At 39.4% G+C, this 17091-nt stretch overlaps 3 protein-coding genes and 1 non-coding gene across 4 annotated transcripts; 1 reads left to right on the top strand and 3 right to left on the bottom strand.

Annotated features, from left to right (window-relative positions):
* Window positions 1–1253: 1253 nt before the first annotated feature.
* On the bottom strand, window positions 1254–4343 carry LOC113670319 (uncharacterized). The gene is made up of 3 exons (XM_089183631.1): window positions 4017–4343; window positions 3825–3879; window positions 1254–3396 (listed from the first exon to the last, which is right to left on the bottom strand). The coding sequence occupies exons 1-3, from the start codon at window positions 4231–4233 to the stop codon at window positions 1656–1658; spliced, it is 2013 nt and encodes a 670-aa protein (XP_089039757.1). The 5' UTR covers window positions 4234–4343; the 3' UTR covers window positions 1254–1655.
* A 1662-nt stretch (window positions 4344–6005) lies between these two features.
* On the bottom strand, window positions 6006–14532 carry LOC113670369 (cyclin-F). Its single transcript, XM_027186511.2, has 18 exons — window positions 14208–14532; window positions 13912–14018; window positions 13672–13739; window positions 13055–13254; window positions 12413–12463; window positions 11739–11999; window positions 11275–11348; window positions 10891–10933; window positions 10655–10776; window positions 10216–10296; window positions 9606–9648; window positions 9392–9439; window positions 9126–9196; window positions 8961–9022; window positions 8319–8406; window positions 7883–7942; window positions 7469–7508; window positions 6006–7214 (listed from the first exon to the last, which is right to left on the bottom strand). Exons 1-18 carry the CDS (start codon window positions 14325–14327, stop codon window positions 6579–6581), a joined length of 2175 nt encoding a protein of 724 aa, XP_027042312.2. The 5' UTR covers window positions 14328–14532; the 3' UTR covers window positions 6006–6578.
* A 267-nt stretch (window positions 14533–14799) lies between these two features.
* Trnat-agu (transfer RNA threonine (anticodon AGU)) lies at window positions 14800–14873 on the top strand. Its single transcript has one exon. It is a non-coding gene; the product is annotated as a tRNA-Thr (tRNA).
* A 56-nt stretch (window positions 14874–14929) lies between these two features.
* On the bottom strand, window positions 14930–16857 carry LOC113670300 (very-long-chain enoyl-CoA reductase). The gene has a single exon (XM_027186421.2). The coding sequence runs from the start codon at window positions 16746–16748 to the stop codon at window positions 15924–15926; it is 825 nt and encodes a 274-aa protein (XP_027042222.2). The 5' UTR covers window positions 16749–16857; the 3' UTR covers window positions 14930–15923.
* Window positions 16858–17091: the final 234 nt, after the last annotated feature.

Genomic DNA, 17091 nt, shown 5'->3' with positions numbered 1-17091 from the left:
TAAGGTGCTGACAAGGAGAATTTGTTTACCAATCAAAAGATTCCTTCCCTGGTGACCAATTTCTTTATTCTCATGACCTTGATGTGTGATTCAGGGATAATGTAGTAGAGAGAAATTAGATGCTAATCACTCCTAGGGTTTTAAAGGTTAAGGGGTGAAAATGACATTTATACTGAATTTTGAAGTCAACAGGCAACCCAACAAGGACATCTCATTTCATTTTGTTCAGTATTTCCCAACACCTCATTTGCAAGGTAGAGAAACAGGTCATCCAAACTCCCATATTTAAATATGCCACCTCCTTATTTTTAGATCAACAGCTCTCTCCCTTATTCCAAGTTGTTAAGGCAAAACTCCTTCCTTTGAAAACTGTTCATCTCCTCTGTATTTCAAACCGGAAGCATCGAGTTTGCAAACGTTCATACCTAAAGTAATTTGCGCTTATGGTGGTGAGCGCCATTGTAAATATCAGAGCTCCTTTATTTTCAGAAAATTCTAAAAGGTTCGGGGTGATGGTAACTTTGGAGGAGCAGGGAATTTCTTCCAATCATCAAGCACAGTTCGAAACCCGGAAATGTACAGCGTACAACTGGAGAATGAAATTATTTGATATACATTTGTGTTCTGATTAGATGCATTTATCTGACAATGGAAAGGCGCATGAATTCATCTTGAGAGAAAAGCCAAAAGTGAGTTATATTAAGAGAGGTAAACTTCGGCAGCGCCTAACTTAATTAAATAGTATACAGCAATAGCCACGCCCAAAATCGGACATGCTCAAGACATATTGAAGGGAAAAGGTTGTTTTATCTAGCCACGAGATTGAAACTGCCGGCTTAACCCAGATTAAAATGAACGATTAAACATGCGCAAAGTTAAAATGTTTTCCATCGAGAACTTAGTAAAAATCAAACGCCAAGCTCCGGGATAAAAGCAGTTGGTCGGCCTTGAAAATTCGCGCCATATTTCTTATCCAATCAGATGGACAACAAATACGAATGGGGACCTTAACTCGCGTTTCCCATGCCCGCGGTAACTTTGACTTCTGCCTTATTCCTTATCAAATGTTCGAAATTCCTCCTCTCCGCTTGGCTGTTTCGTGGTTAGTGTTAATTCGTTTCCGATACACAATTACAAAGTCTACAAAGTGCTCTCGCATAGCTATTGTAAACTTTATCACTATTTTTCATTAAGCACTGCCTTTGTTCAAAATATAAAGGTGAGGAAAAGCTTTCGTCACAGACTTTATTTTCTACTAGATTATTCATCATCGTATGTATCACAATTGTTCAAAGAACTCGAAGGGTTATCAAACTTTAGAATCAAATCCATCGCCACACCATTGCATTAGTCTAGAATATTACTATCTGCGATGTTTTCACACTTTCACACTGACCATCCGCTTTCAGAGGTCGTCATAAGCGCCGACCTCACAATACTGCGAGGAAAAATTTCGACGAAGTAAATATAGAAAGAAATTGTTTTCGTTCATTTCTGATCTTCTGTATGAAAGAAATTCGCCGTCCGGTGTTCACTATACAGATTATACACTTTTTCACACTACTCTGCATATGTCAACAACGATCAAAAAATTTCAGTCCATGTGCTTTAGTTCTTTCATCTGTCTCCAAAACTGTTTACAAATTTCGTGGCTTTTACAACGCAGTTGTTACTGATTTATCATCTAAGCCGCCTTCATAACAGGGATTGTCGCTGGCCTTTCCCTGTTCTACGTCTTCTGCATTCTTTTTCATTTGATGATGCGATGTGTGTCGATCCATTTGAAAAGCTGCAAACGGGTACAGAAACATCACGACGAAGAAATCCTCTGCCATGCTGCCATGTATTCCATCCTTTAATCTCATTCCCGTTCTGATGGCTGTTGCTACACCAAAGAACAAAAAGAGAACTGCCCATCCGACATAAGAGATTCCTTCTACTGGAATCAACTCTGCTACCATCATGGCAATCCAGGAATAAAATGGCACACCCATGAGGACCATGCGACAGGCCAAGGCTAAGGGGCTAATGCCTTTCTTCCTGTCTTCTGCAATGGCTATTACGTACCAGGGAGCAACAATGGCGAGAAAAAGTTTGAAGAAACCTCTACTGGAAGGTCGAGAGATCGGATGGAACAAAGTCACGTTGAACTGTGGACCGTTTGCATCCAAGTCGCCATCTTCCATTTGAACAGCTCGCCACAATGCCACACACATGAAACACAATAGGATGGTGTAAGGAAGGCCAGCTACAATGGACACTGCTTGTAAGGCGTTCAGAGCATCTGTCCCTCCAGCATACAGCAGAGCAGTTGCGGTAGCACCCTCCGTCAGGGCCCAAAAGATACGTTGGGGTATGGGGGGGTCGGGATCACCGTTGGCAGAGAGGCAATCTATGACCAGTGAACCACTGTCCGAGCTGGTGACAAAGTAAAGGATTATACCAATTAAGGACACGGTGGACAAGAAGTCTCCAAGGTCACCATACTGGTCCATCAGGTCGAACCACATGTCATTCTTTGGGCGACAGGAGAGTCGGTAAAAGCCTTGAAATGACTTTGTGGCAGTTTTCCCTCCGAATGGCGACGAGCAGGTGACGTTCGCCAAGGCTGCGTTTCGTTCCATTCTTATCCCTGCTCCACCGAAAATGGTGAGCCACAGAAAGGTGTAGAAGATAGGTGCAGTGAGGGTAGCATTGATAAATTCTCTGATCGTTCGGCCTCGTGAAATCTTCGCGATGAACATTCCAACGAAAGGGGACCAAGCAATCCACCAACCCCAGTAGAAGATGGTCCAGTCATTCATCCATTCAGCGGCTTCGAGTTTATCTGGGGCATTACCGAGTTGTGCAAAAGCATCTGTGTGGAATCCAACCTGTACAACATACTGGAGATAATATCCAATGCTCTGAACATAGAGGTTGAGTAGATACCATGTATCATCGTAGAACAAAATAATCAACATCAGCATCATACCGATGACAAAACATAGTTCGCTTAGCCGCCTGATGCCAAGTTTCAAACCACTGATGACAGATAAAGTTGCACAGGCCGTTACTCCCCAGATGGTGATGATTTGATTAGTAGTACTGAAGGTGATGCTCTTGTTGAGTCGTCTGAAACCAGCGTTGAGCTGTATGGCACCAAGACCAAGACTGGTGCAGACTCCAAACATGGTGCACACCACTGATAGGATGTCGATGAAGTCGCCAACCCATCCGAATATTTCGTTTCCAAGTAGAGGATAGAAACAGGATCGCATTGTCATCGGAAGACCCTTTCGGTAGCTGAGGAAGGCTAGGAGAAGTCCAACCACTACGTAGACAATCCATCCGTGAATTCCCCAGTGAAAGAAAGTGAGGTTCATGGCATCCTGGGCCTGTTGGTTGTCGGAATACCTAACGGAAAGTTCAATGTTTGAATATCAGTGGTTCGTATTTTTGTTTACTTATGACCTCAGGGACCGAGCAAGGGGGGTGGGGGGAGGTTGGAGGTCTCTTTTGGGGGAGGGGATCACAAGGTTTTCAGAGGAAAGGGAGGGGGGGTGGACTGTAGAAAAATGAATGCCGATTAACTGCCAGGAGGGGGGAGGAATTATAAGGATATCACAGAGCCATGTGCGGGAGGGGTCGGAATTCAGGTAAGTTTTATCTTCAGTCGCTGGTGAAAGTGATTACGGTGCAAATGAAATGTAATTTGGATTGGACACAACGAAAAGTGAGGATCATTACTAGAATTACTTTTGTCCGAGCAGACGTAAACTGGCCTATTCTAGGTTACCACAACCATCGCCTTAAAGTATTGTTATAGTTAAGAGAGCACTTACCTTGCATAATATCGATTTCCATAATGTCCAGGTGCATAATGCCAAATGGGCTCCGCTTTTGACAGAGATAAAACAATAGAATAACATAACTGGGTCAACTTCTCTACCTAATGCTCTTTCGTAAAGCATGGGTCATATTGAAACGATCATCGTACAATGCATGTTTCTGCAGTTAATTTGTCTATTATTTACCTACTCCAAAGTAAAAGAGACCAATTCCGATACCAGCAGCAAATAACATCGTGAAGTACGTAGCATCGTTGAATTCCGGTTTCTCGTGCGATTTTCCTAGCTTCATTTTGGAATACTTAGAGAAATAGAGCACAACTATGAACAAAGCCCACGCGTCTTGAGTTCCGATGTAAAGCCAGGTGCATTTCAAAGTTATCCATCTTCGCCATTCGGTCATGTCTTCGTTGGCCGCTTTCGCCTCCAATACGCACCATACCACAAAAGCCCAAATAATGAGGGCGGAAAATAGAGAAACAACTGGGTTGAGACGAACACTGAATGAACAGCTCAGTCGGCCGAGTTGGCAACAAGGAATCTTGAAACGAAACCATCGACATTTCTCTGACGCCCTTTCTTTGACATTAATTCTGCGATTTTCCTCTTGAGTTTAAATTAAGTATGTTATGCGCATTTTTATTTATAAGCAGCGAGGATCATAAGAGTATTGCAACACAGGCATTTTTGTGAAAGTTATTACAAGCGATAACTGGTTGATATTGCAGAAATTACCATTTCAATGTAAATCTCGGCACCTAAGACAAATGGAAAATCAATTCTCTTACACAGTTCTACTAGCAATTGACGAAAGAAATATTCCGTCCAGTTGGAAAGTGATGACATTCCGATATCTTACCTTGTATCTCACCTCGAGTCACATGACTGTCGAAACAGGAGATCCATGCGCCAATGATTGTTACGGAGCCCAATAAGTGCCATCTCGTATTTCTTATCAACTTTTTTACGCGCCTATAACTTTTATTCACGACTTCAACCTTTCTTTCGCGACTTTGGCTTTTTTTCACGACTTCAACTTTTTTCCATGAGTTCAACATCCCGGCACGACTTTAACTTTCCGGTACGACATAAACATTCCGCCACGACTTTAATTTCCCGGAACTACTTTCTCTGGTCTGTTATTCAACAGTACCTACAAATGTTTACCTTAGGATTGAAGGTCACCTTGTCCAAATTTTATGGGCAATAAGCTTTAGTATAATTTTTTTAAAGTTTTGTGACGGTTAAGAAAGAATCAAAGCCAAAGGGATTATTCAAGTATTATAGTTATTCTATTGAAGGTAAGGCCAAGAGAAAGTCGTGCCAAGAAAAATGGCGCGGCGGAAAATTAAAGTCGTGCCGGAATGTTGAAGTCATGAAAAAAAGTTGAAGTCGGGATAAAAAGTTGAAGTCGTGAAAAAAAAAAAGTCGATGAGAAATACGAGATGGCACTAACTGGGCTCCGTTTTTCTCGCGCAAAAATTGATGTGAAAACATAAGAAACAACTTCTGTCACTTAATATTTGCGAGAAAATTAATACGTCCGTGAAAAACTGTAGAAAGGGAACAAAATTAGGGAGAGGAATACTCGAAACTTTTCCTTAGATACAGACGTTTAACCGATGTGTTGCTAATTTCTTGTCGAAGTTAATTTGCACTTGTACTTCGATTGACAGGTAACAAGAGAAAACAGTGGGACAGAGGAGGCGCTTGCCAGTCTCTCGATGGGAAGTGGTTTTTTTCGAGACGTCCGCATAATAGTGAACATCTATCTGCTGAAATTTCTTTGCATGATTCAAAGTTAATTTCAATCAGGCGGAGGCTTTTTCTCAGGGCTATAAGGAACACGAAACTTGAAACGAAACGTAGCTCGTGAAGCCACTCTCTAACAAACTTTTGAATAAGCGAAACACAACTCTGGCTTTCTAAGAAATATCAGAAAACCACGATGTGGACGTCTGGGGAACAGAATTCCCTTCCTGCTCGCAACTAAAAACAACTTCAGTGGAATCGGCATTTCGCGGCCGACGCAATGATTTTCCCTCTCTGTCCCCTTATTTTCTCTTGTGACCACGTATTCCAGTAGGGAAAGTGACTGATTAATAACCTATAGGAACATCAATAGCGGGGTTAAAGAAAAAAGGTTAACAATGAAGACAAGAATCCCACAGGAAGTCTAAGAAATATATATATATATTTATTTTTGGACACTATCGAAGCGCCACATTGTAAGCATTAGCACAATAAATTCTCCCGTTAATTTTCTAGCAGGCCTTTACCCAAAAACTGCAACACATACTCTTAAAAATATCAATTGGAGACTATTTTTTGGTCCTGTACAAGATAAATAACGGCATTTTCAACCTCGTTATCGGTCCTCTCAGTTTCATGATCAAACTTGGAGACTTGGCCGGAGTGCAAGAGAGGAAAAACGAAAGAGAAACAAAGAAACGTCGAGGACTGTAGAATGTTGAGTATGCCAAAATGTAGGTTATGATTCCTTAATGAATATATACAATTATACAATTTGCACTAGAAAGATATTGAGGTTAAAATTGATGTGGGGATAAAACTATTGAACCGATAGATAGGTATTTTCGACACACATGCACTAAAATATAATTTTGCTTGGATTCGTCAATGTGATCGCACAATTTAAAAAAGCGAGACTCGTAAACAAAAGATTCAAGCCATAGTAAAGAGCAGAGATAAAGAAACGGGCGCAAAATACTAGCCACAAAGGCAAGTTCATTGAGCGACTGATTGACTCCAAGCAGAAGTTCTTCGCTCGGATTTCAAAGAAATAGGAACCCCAGAAGGGACATTGTTGTTCTCGATACATCTTAAGGGCCTGCGTCCCAGACTTGAAGCCGATGGTTTCGCACAATTTTCCACTACCTCCATATTTTCATCTGGCTCTAGAACTACTGGCACGCACACTTCGCGTGCGCTGTGAATACCATTGTCTATATGCACGGGTTCTGAGTCTGTCTCCATGTCCTGCACTTCAAAATCAAACCCATTTTGAAATCCAGCTGGATGAAGAATACTCGGCGTTGAGCTTGTTCTAGGAAAATCCTCCCAGTTAAGGAAGGAAGAGTCCCTTGATTGCTTGTTTAACATGGCGTGTTCACCATCAGCTAGCTCGCTAAACAATTCCTCGTCAAGAAGAGGATCATCAATGTTATGTTCACCTTCATCTTCCATATCTCCCTCGTAACCACTCTCAGACAAACTGCTGATACTCGTATTCAAAATACTGTCGTCAGCATTGATGTGCTGCGCAAGCCCAACATGCTTCGCCACTGCTTGACCGCGAACAGAGCGTTTTCCACAGAGCGCTTCAGAATGGAGAAAACGACGTAACTCTTCTCGGTTGGGAACCTGGGTACAATGTTTAAAACAAAAATTTAAGATCACCTAATTTTAAAAACGTCATGCGTCTTTCCAGTAGGTAAATAATTTTTTCGTGTAGCTATGCTGAAATAAAATTAGGGATTTTCTCGGGAGTGATGTAAAGGCGGTCAAAACTGTCGCCAAAAATCTTCGCATAGATAAGAAACAATAATTTAGCAAATGACACATTACACATCTGAGGCGGCATTAATATTCGTGAATGTACGAAGTTGAAAACATACCTTTATTTCGCTAACTTTCAAGAACCTTTCATCTGAATATCTACAAGGTAAAAGAAGCACTAAATGTTTTAAAACCGAAAATACAAAACCAAAACAAACAAAAAAACTAAACTTAACAATACTAAAAAACAGCAAATAAATCAGCCAAAAAACCAAGATGGCTTTCAACATATGTAAAGGTAATACTTAATCACAGAAAAAAGATAACAACACAAAAACTAAGACAACGAACAGCCCCTCCTTTTCGGAGGAGTCCTTCGCGCGAGTGAAAAAAAAAAAATTAAAATCGGCAAGAGAAAAATTGATGTTGGCACGCCGTCATAACTTCAATTTTTTCTTTCACTAGCGTAGCTGACCTCGCCGTAAAGTAAGGACGGCTCATAGTCTCACAAGAAAGAAGAGCATAAAACAAACCTTTGTTTAATAGCTTTCAGCTTTACATTTCTATGATCTGTAGGGCAATCATCAACTAGGCTAAAATCAATCAGAAACAACACCTTTCATCAACTGAACAATATGTAAGAAAGAAATACTTTATACCGTACTAACGAGTTGTTGACGAGCTATCCGAGTTTGCATTGGTTTCTCTATACATCGCTCTGTGATTGGCCAGCCTTAACCAATCAGATACCTTAATCCAGTCACGATTTGGTCGCCCGCAATTTCCCGCGGTTTGCTTTGTTTCACTTTGAGTTCTCATTGACTCACAAAGGTATTTTCCTTTTTTCTGAAATTCTGTTGTGATTACAGTGATTTTGGTTTTGCGACACTCGATCAAAATTCGCTCTAGCTCTACCCAATCAATAATAAACGTAAGCAGTCTTCATAACGGACCAAAAAAAATTGTTACCATTGTTGATGTAAATGAAGAGTACAATCCAAAAGATCCACAAGACTAAGGCCAGTCATTTCATGCATGTGTAGTGGCCATGGTGTTGCTGTTGTGAAAAGGCAATGAAAAAATATAATCCTTTAATTAGCAATATTTTTCAAAATCAGTAATCTGATATTGAACTACTTCTATAAGAATTAATGCTACAAGTCTGAGGGATAATGTCCAACGTAAAATTAAAGTTGTTGTAGTTTTTTTAAGAGGCAAAGTGATACTCAAATAACAAGGCAGCATTAAAAAAATGTTGTAACTGGAGATCAGTGAGAAGTGACACAGAACTTTCTACACACCTGAATAAAACTAAATCAAGCCATTTACCTTGAGAACTCTCCTTAATAGTGAAAGGATTCGGTGATACATGATGACTTACATTCTCCTTGGAAGTGGCTTGAAAACTTAGAGATATCCTAATACTATCCACTTTAAACATTGTTTTGGACGAATGTACTAAGAGAAGGTTAAGTTTTAGGGTGAAATTCAAAGGGAAAAGTAGCGGTATTCAGTTGGTTGAGAAAATTTGGAACACCTTGATTAATCAAGAAGAGTTGTCCACCATGAATATGAGAATTGTTTCTGTAAAAAGTTGTTATATACACTTACCAATTTGTTGAATTGCATTTGCCAACAAAACTGATGACGCAGCTGTCACAGCTGGTGAGAACCTAAAATGAATGAATTACAAAACAAATATTATTAGAGTAAATGTTTGGAACAAAAGAAGGAATTATTAACTTACTTGATAAGTACTTAACAGGGAAAACTTACCTTCCACATTCTGTATGAAGAATGGACAAATCTGCCACATACCCTGCAATACATTCAGTCTTTTGACTAACCTGAAATAAAACATACCAATCAGAAATATAAACTTTATCTTTCATATGAAACTTGAAGATATTCCATGTTTGTATGTGTTGATTGTTTTCACATTGATTCCACATTGTTTCCACATTGATGCACTCTGATTGCTGTTGTTCTATGCATGTTTCTTCCTAGCAAAAGTTAAATAATAACACATTTGGAACACTTACTGCTGCTAAGGAACAAAACAGCTGTAGAAAATCGGGAATGGTGAGGACCTGTGGACAAATCCAAGCATTAGTCATTGCCAATCTGAGAACCAGTTAAGGACTAAGAATATAAAGAGCAATGTACAGAGACAAGTGGGAAAACAGCTAACAGTTAGTACACTACTGTTACTAAATAAGTTTACTACTGTTAGTAACAGATATCAGAAAAACTTACCCTGACTTGACCCTTGATAGAGGACATCACCTCACCCATCATTCTGAAGATGAAACAAACAAAAATTAATTCTCTATAAAACAACTGCCCAATACCATGAGAAGTCTAGATATGTGGCTTAATGTAGAGTCTTTGTGGCTTGGTGGTAGAGCTTTATAGTATTGAGTGTTAGGTTTTGAGGCTTGATTCACGAGTTTTTTCTCTTTATCCCAAGCTCCTGATGAGACCAAAAAACGTCATCCCCTTTCTTAGAGTCAGACCTCAGACCTCTTAGGGTTTTTCACTCAAAGCTTGCACACCCTGAATATCTGTTTTCTCCCTTTAACTCCCAGGAGTGACCAAGAGAGAATTTCTCCTTACAATATCAATACAATGTCAAGCAGGTAGGTGATGAGAATAGAGAAAAATATCAGTGAGGGAATTATAAGTTGATCCAATACCAAAATCTTCAAACTAACATCACAAGAACTGTATGGCAGACTGTAAGGAAAATACCTAATGAGATCTTAGGGGTTAAAGGGTTAACATTATTTATGGACCCTTCATTTCCAGAAGTATTGTTTGAAAATCTTCTCATTCCAAATAACAGTATCAGTATTGTCAAACTAACCTTACTACTTCTTCATACTTGTAGGTGCCATCAGTTAACCAGGCAGCTTCCCTTATGGTGACAATATCTGTTCCTTGAAACCTGTGGGGATTGTAAATGTTAAGATCAGATATAAAACTATAAAACAATGTGGCTCAGTACAGCAAGCAACCAAGCTGTCATTATTACTACCTCAAAACAAGTGTTTCTTTGCCCTAAGTTTGAGACCTGATGAGCAATTGCAATTAGAGAGAGGTCTGCAAGGGCTCTCTTGTTATTACTAAAGGGCCAGATCCCTTACAGACCTCATGCTGGCTAGCTTTCTTCAAGGCCTTAAACTTGCATTGTACTTGTGCACAAAAAAACACTCCTGCAGCAGCATCAATAATGAGGGCATTTTTGTAAGCTTGGTTCACTACCAGTACAAAAGAATGCTTCAGTTTAAAGAGATGTGACATACCTTGCTGCTATTAACATGCAGGTGATTCCAAGAAGTTGCAACTCTGATCTCTGCACTTTGCGTTGCATTAAATATTGATCTACACAGCTAACAGCGATATGAACTATCTGACTCGGAAAATCCTGTTTGACAAAGAGTAAGTGGATGTCTGAGTGCAGTGTTGACTCACAATGTCAGATCTGTCACATCACACTGTAAATTCAGGAGACTTAGAGATAAATTAAAATTACAAATACCTTCATCACAGCTACTTCTACAAGCCAGTCAACTAAGATATATCTGAAAGTCAACAAGCAAAATTACTTTGAACTTTGAGATCAGAGTTCGGTAACAATGGCACAATTGTATTTTAGCCTGCCACATAGAAAATGAAGGTATCAAGACAAAGTTGGTAGTTACATATAAAAGTTAACATAAAAATCAAATTTGAGAATTTGATGTAGTAATGAAGCACAAAAAATTTCTCCCTCTTAGCCCAATGTCTTCATGCTTTTCAAGGCCATGTTTCATTTAAAGATCTATTCAACCTTATTTGAAATGCATCACTATCACTAAAGAACACTGGTTGAGATTCAATGCATTGTGACCAACTTAATCTATGTATGGAAGTAAATCTTTACCTCATTGTGCTGTTGAGTTCAGTTTGAAACTTAAAAAGCTTGTGGCTATTAAGTGGCCTAGATCTTGAGACAAACTGCATAAAAACGAAAAAAAAAGAGAAGAAAAAACACATTAGACCTTTACAGGGCAGTTAATTTCATATGTACAGAAATGCATGCAGTAATGAATATGGCAAAAAATTGTCAAATCCACCAAGTTGATTTTGCTTTGAAGAATTTGATTAAAAAATTTGTCAAAATTGTCAAATCCATTAACATTCACTCGGTTTCGTGGAATTTTGTTAATCTGCAGTTTTTGTCCCTGCATACTTTCTGGACACAAGTGAAGTGGGTATTTCACAGGATCATGGCATATATTTTAAAAAATGGAACATATAAATCATTCCATACAGTGGTATGGAAATGCGATCAGACATATTTTTGACCAGAGCACAAGAAATACTAAGGTTTGTGCATGGATTTACCTGTGATGTAAATTCTGCCACTTGTGTTTTAGTGACCCCACCCAGATTTCCTTTAGCATATTCAAGGGCCAGAGTGAGTTGAGCATCAGGATGACTGGTTTTGGCACAGTCTCTCAGTTCACGTAGTCTCTCCAGTTTTGAGTAAGGTTCCATTGGACCTTCGCAAAATCTTAATTTCCATAGATCATATGCAGCATGACAAGACCCTTGCTTTGCAGCATTTTTCAGCCATTGCAGACTCTCTTCTTTTTTCTGCCCATCCTGAAATACAAGTAAAATGTACTTATTGACATAATAGGTGGGCTAAAAAGGAAAATATTTGGCCTGCATTAAAGTGCAAACTCCATGATTTAGTGCCAAAATTTTCCCATCTGGCTTGATGTAACTCAGTCTCTTTCAACTTGCATTGAGGGGCTGTATATGTTGTGCTGTGCCCCTTTTATGGCAGCTTAGGCCCTGTCTGGGCCATTGCCTTTGACTTATGTACAAAAACCTTCCCAAGTTTCTCAATAACAGTGTGTACAGGGATTGACAGGTCAGGGGCTATTGGAGCTTCTAATTGACTGATACATTGCTTAGCACACTGTGATCTAGTCTAGGATTGATGCTTAGCCATTAGTATTCTGACCTGCTGGAAATTTTAAAAATAGGATTCACTCTGTGCAATTACATACCTCATGCAAACTAAGGATTTTTCCTACACTGTACAACATTGAGTTGTTGACCTGAAAATAGATAAATATCACTTATTAAATATGTTATGGGGGAAAAGTGGGTAAGAATTACTTCTTTAGTCTTCCCCATTGTATGGTCTACAGAATCTGGGGTCATTGTTTTGTGTTCATGAAAGAGATTCATGACACTGGTGGTGCCTCTCTCTGGTTGAGAGTATCAATAATTGACAGAAAACTACCAGGGAGACCTGCTGAAATGCTAAGGGTAATCTGCAATGGACTCCCACACCTTCAAGGAAGGAGGGGGGGAGGGGAAAAGAAGCCTGGCACTAGTAGATAGAGCAGAATCTCTGGCAGAGTGAGAAACTGTAAATGACTACAGAATCTCAACATAAAGGACTAAGAGAACAGGCATTATTTGATGCTTGGGGGGGGGGGGGGGGAGAAAGAGGGTGGAGCGTCAGAGGATTTTGGCTACATCCCAATAATATTTACCTGATCCACCCATAGAGCTCTGTAATATTCATACAATACGCCCTCATTGGCAGTCAATTTCATATATGACTATCCCCTTCCCCCCTGCTTTGCAATAAATGATTACTGGTTCCTAACTATATGTTTCCCATAAACTGTATAGCTCACCACTGGATCTGAACAGAGCTCCACCATACTATTGAACACACAGGATTTACAGCACACACCAGAAGGTGCCCACGGAGGACGCACAAAAAACCATGTAAATGGTGCACCATTTTGAATGGTACTTTCAGCTTTAAAGAAGAATTCTGCCGCCAGACGACCGTTTTCTTTTGCATTGACACCTTTCTCTCCATTCTCTGAAACTGAAATTGACAGTTATTATTGGTGTAAAAATTTTGGAAAATCAGCTGTTGTAGCTCAGAAAGGTGATACATTTTGTAAGAATACTGTATACCATGTTCGCCTCTTTCAAAATAATTTTTTTTGTGCTCGTTTTTAAGGGTCGTGTATGATAAAATCTATAACAAAAATAGCACGCGTCGTTCTTAACCGATACAACAAATACTGTCTAATCAAATCACTTATAACGTTGACATATTTAAAAGGGTAATTAATATAGACGGATATTTTAGTTTTCTCAAATATCATTTCAAAATTTATGACGCTTCAGTTATTTTCTATAACAGAAAAACATTATACTTATTATATTAATCTTCTTTAGGGGTAATGCTATTTACAGAAGGTCCTGCGTTCCACTGTACGTTAAAATGAACACATACTTCCTTCGTTATACAAATGAGCGAGTCCAAGCTTGATAAGAGCTTCTGGATTCCCCAAATTGGCTGCCCTATAAAATATTAAGAATAAATAACAGAAAACTGTCACATACAAAAGCTTATGATGGATCAAACACGACTCGTCTATTCTGTTGTTTAGTGGAGTTCACTCGTTGGAAATGGAGGGAAATTCGAATGACGCGCAAAGCAACCGAATTCCGTTACACGAGTCGTTCAACAAACCTTTGAAGAAGAGGCAGATTTTTGAGTGATGGCCAAACTCCAAGAAAAGAAGCTGAAATCCAGAGGCTGGATGATTCGTCTACGAGTATCTTGAGTCTAGAACAAACCTACAAAATGGAGAAAATAAAGCTGGGAAATCAACAACAAAACGAACGATCGATCAACGGTCAGAGAAAGGCCACTGTGTTTGTACGGCGAACGACTCTCCAACGGTCATACAGCCTTGGATAGTTTTGGATAAAACAAATGAAGGACCTCGCATCTGTTTAGAATAAGGGTTAGCCAATTCTACTCACCATTCTCAGATTCATTAATTCGTTTGCTGTAAAACGCTTGAGAATAAGAAGGATGACTTCCTCTGGTAAGGCGAGAAGAGAGGCCCTCGCTCGTGATGGAATTCGCGTTCGAAGCTTCATTTTTCGAAAGCGCGGCTAAACTATTTTGTGCTAGACGATAGCGACTAATTTACAACTATTCCTAGAAAGGAAATCTGTTGTTTATAGCACAGATTCTGTCCCAAACTACCGATGAATTAGAGAGGCACATACAACGGCTGGTTTTCTGAGAGATTTGATACCGTTGGTGATAAACGCTCCGCGCTGTCAGTTCACGCTCCGCTTCGCACGATCTGATTGGTTGCTTAGGACTCTGGGGCCTCCCCTGAGACTCAATCGCGTGCTCTGGGAAGGAAATTAGCAACGGAAAGTTTTAATTTTACCTTCCCACGCTGTGATATAGTAGTTTTTATTTTAAATCAGACTTAAATTTTTATTTGGTAACAAAAAGAAAAAGTAAGTCTTAGGATAACAACCAACCGTGAACGAAAACCAGCTTAACACGTTTGCTTTTTGATTAAAATAAATAAATTTACCATTTGGCTATCGTGAGGGCGCCGTAGCTCAGTTGGTTAGAGCGCCTGTCTAGTAAACAGGAGGTCGAGGGTTCAAATCCCTCCGGTGCCTTTACCATATGTCTTTTTTCTATTCTTTTCTTTTACAAGAACATCTTCTTTGGGGGCTGAGGCTGAATTTTCTTTTATTTGACGATTTGGGCCTGAGAACGTTCTTAACATGTTCCTGAAGCTGTGTAGAATGATATCCTATCAAATGAAAACCGCATTGTTAATGTTAAAAAAATTCCCGTAGTATTTGAGTTAATTTTCCTTTTGGAACACAGCTTTACGTTACTTTTACCTTCATTTTATATTTCCCTAATATTATTTAGAAGCCAACCTCTAAGGTCTTTGTTATCGAATGCAATTCATTCTAAAATCAGTTTATAACCGGCTGTTCATCTAATAGAGAAAATCCTTACTGAATGTCCAGTTAACTATTAAGGAAGATTTAACGACAATTAGCCTCAAAGTACGAGAAAAATAGTTTCAATTACTCAATTAAAAACCTGAATAATAAAATAATGCATTGCAACAATTTTGATTGGTTTGTATTGGCAATGTAAACTTTGCCGTCATTGGAGTGAGCTTTCCGTCAACTTAGGAGTTACTTGCACATTACAGTCCCATTCTTTTTTCCTAGTCAAAGTAACAAGCTTTCTTCCTAAACCTTTGACTCCTAAGAGTGACTAGCATCTAATTTCTCCTTTCAATGCCCCACTGAATTAAACATAAAGGTCACAGGAATAAAGGAAATGATCACCAGAAGCTCTTTATTGCTAAACCGGATTCTCCTTCTACGCGCCTTAAGAAATGTGTTGAAAACAATATGGAGAATATGCAGACTCAAAATCTTCTCCAGCAGGATGAGACCTTCGTTCGCTCAAGCTGTACCACCTTTCCTTCTCACCCCTTACCGCATCTTCAATTGAAATCTTCCCTTCTCCTAAGTCCCCCCTGATAACAAGAAATCTGCCAGATGCAGATGCGAATAAGGTCGGCGAATAATCATGGGAAATAGTTTCCGGAGTCTGTGTACCTGCCATCCATTGTTGACAATTGTTAATCAAGTTTCGGATTCCGAGAATTCATTTTAAGGTCACTGACCACCGAGAGTTCATCAAAAAATGAATGGAATAAGAGCTCTTCTATTTCTTGGATAAAGTTCTTTACCGGCTAGTCCGTCAAATTCTTGTTGATATGCTCTGTGCTTTTTGTATGAATACGTTATCAGTGTTATCAAAGTAGCAAGTAGAAATATGGCTGCTGGCAAAACCCACGAAGTCAAGAAAAATCCCAGCCACGATAATATTTCACATAAATAGTGCGGGCATGACACCAGTTCAAACAGACATCCACGCGGCAAAACATGGTGGGATTCGTTAGAAAAGGAATCCTCGCGTTTCTCCCTTCGAAACTTCCGAAGTTTAATATGGCAGAGGCCATTACCAAACTCGCCCAACATGAAGATGACAGAGCCAGCCACGACAAGCGCTAGTAATGTTTGTCTGTATCCGTTGTCATGGCGTACTGAAATTCCAATCCAGAAAGCGAAGAGCCAATAGTAGATAGGTGCTCCTATACTCTCTATGATAGACATTTTTCTGCGGTAGTCGTGAACAAAGAGAACTTCGATCGTTCGGCGTAAAAAGTGCAACGACCAAAGCCCCGCGAAAAGGTACTCTAAATATCGATTTTCGGCAAATTTCGCATCGTTTGAGACTAGGAGACAACCTGTTGCGGGAAATTTCTTTATGGATATCCCAGGTACTTTCAGAGCTATAAAAAATGCAGCAAGGGTTCCAATGTAAGTAACACTATTCACAACTACAGGGTTAAATCCATGTCCACTGTTCGCCATGATTGACCTTGAGTAAAGCGATTGCGTGACAAGAATGAAAGTTACATCAAAATTCACATGGCAACCAGAAGGACAATCAGACATAGTTTGATGCTACTTTTAAGAAAAATCTGAAAATTGGAATGAGCAATGTGGAGAAAATGCATCTTGTCGGTGCACCTCTTGGAAACAAAACCTCAGAATTTTTTGGTCTGGATCTCCCTTCATTGCAGTATTATTTCAGGTGAATCAAAAATGTAAACAAAACAAAATAATAGCCCCTATGTTCATTACACACAAATTTATTTGAATGGATGAACCCTACAACATTTTTGGAAAGGGGGGTAAGGATCCCTTACAAAGTTTTTATTAGGTACTTTGTAATTCTTAATAAAACTGTATTCTTTTAGTAAACCTGAAAAAACTGCAATCCCTTTACTATCCCCCA

Source organism: Pocillopora damicornis, chromosome 10 (genome assembly GCF_964200805.1).
Source record: "Pocillopora damicornis chromosome 10, jaPocDami1.2, whole genome shotgun sequence".
NCBI classification, from domain to species: domain Eukaryota; kingdom Metazoa; phylum Cnidaria; class Anthozoa; order Scleractinia; family Pocilloporidae; genus Pocillopora; species Pocillopora damicornis.
The sequence above is the reverse complement of the archived record's forward strand: the minus strand, read 5'-3'. Positions and strand labels throughout refer to the sequence as shown.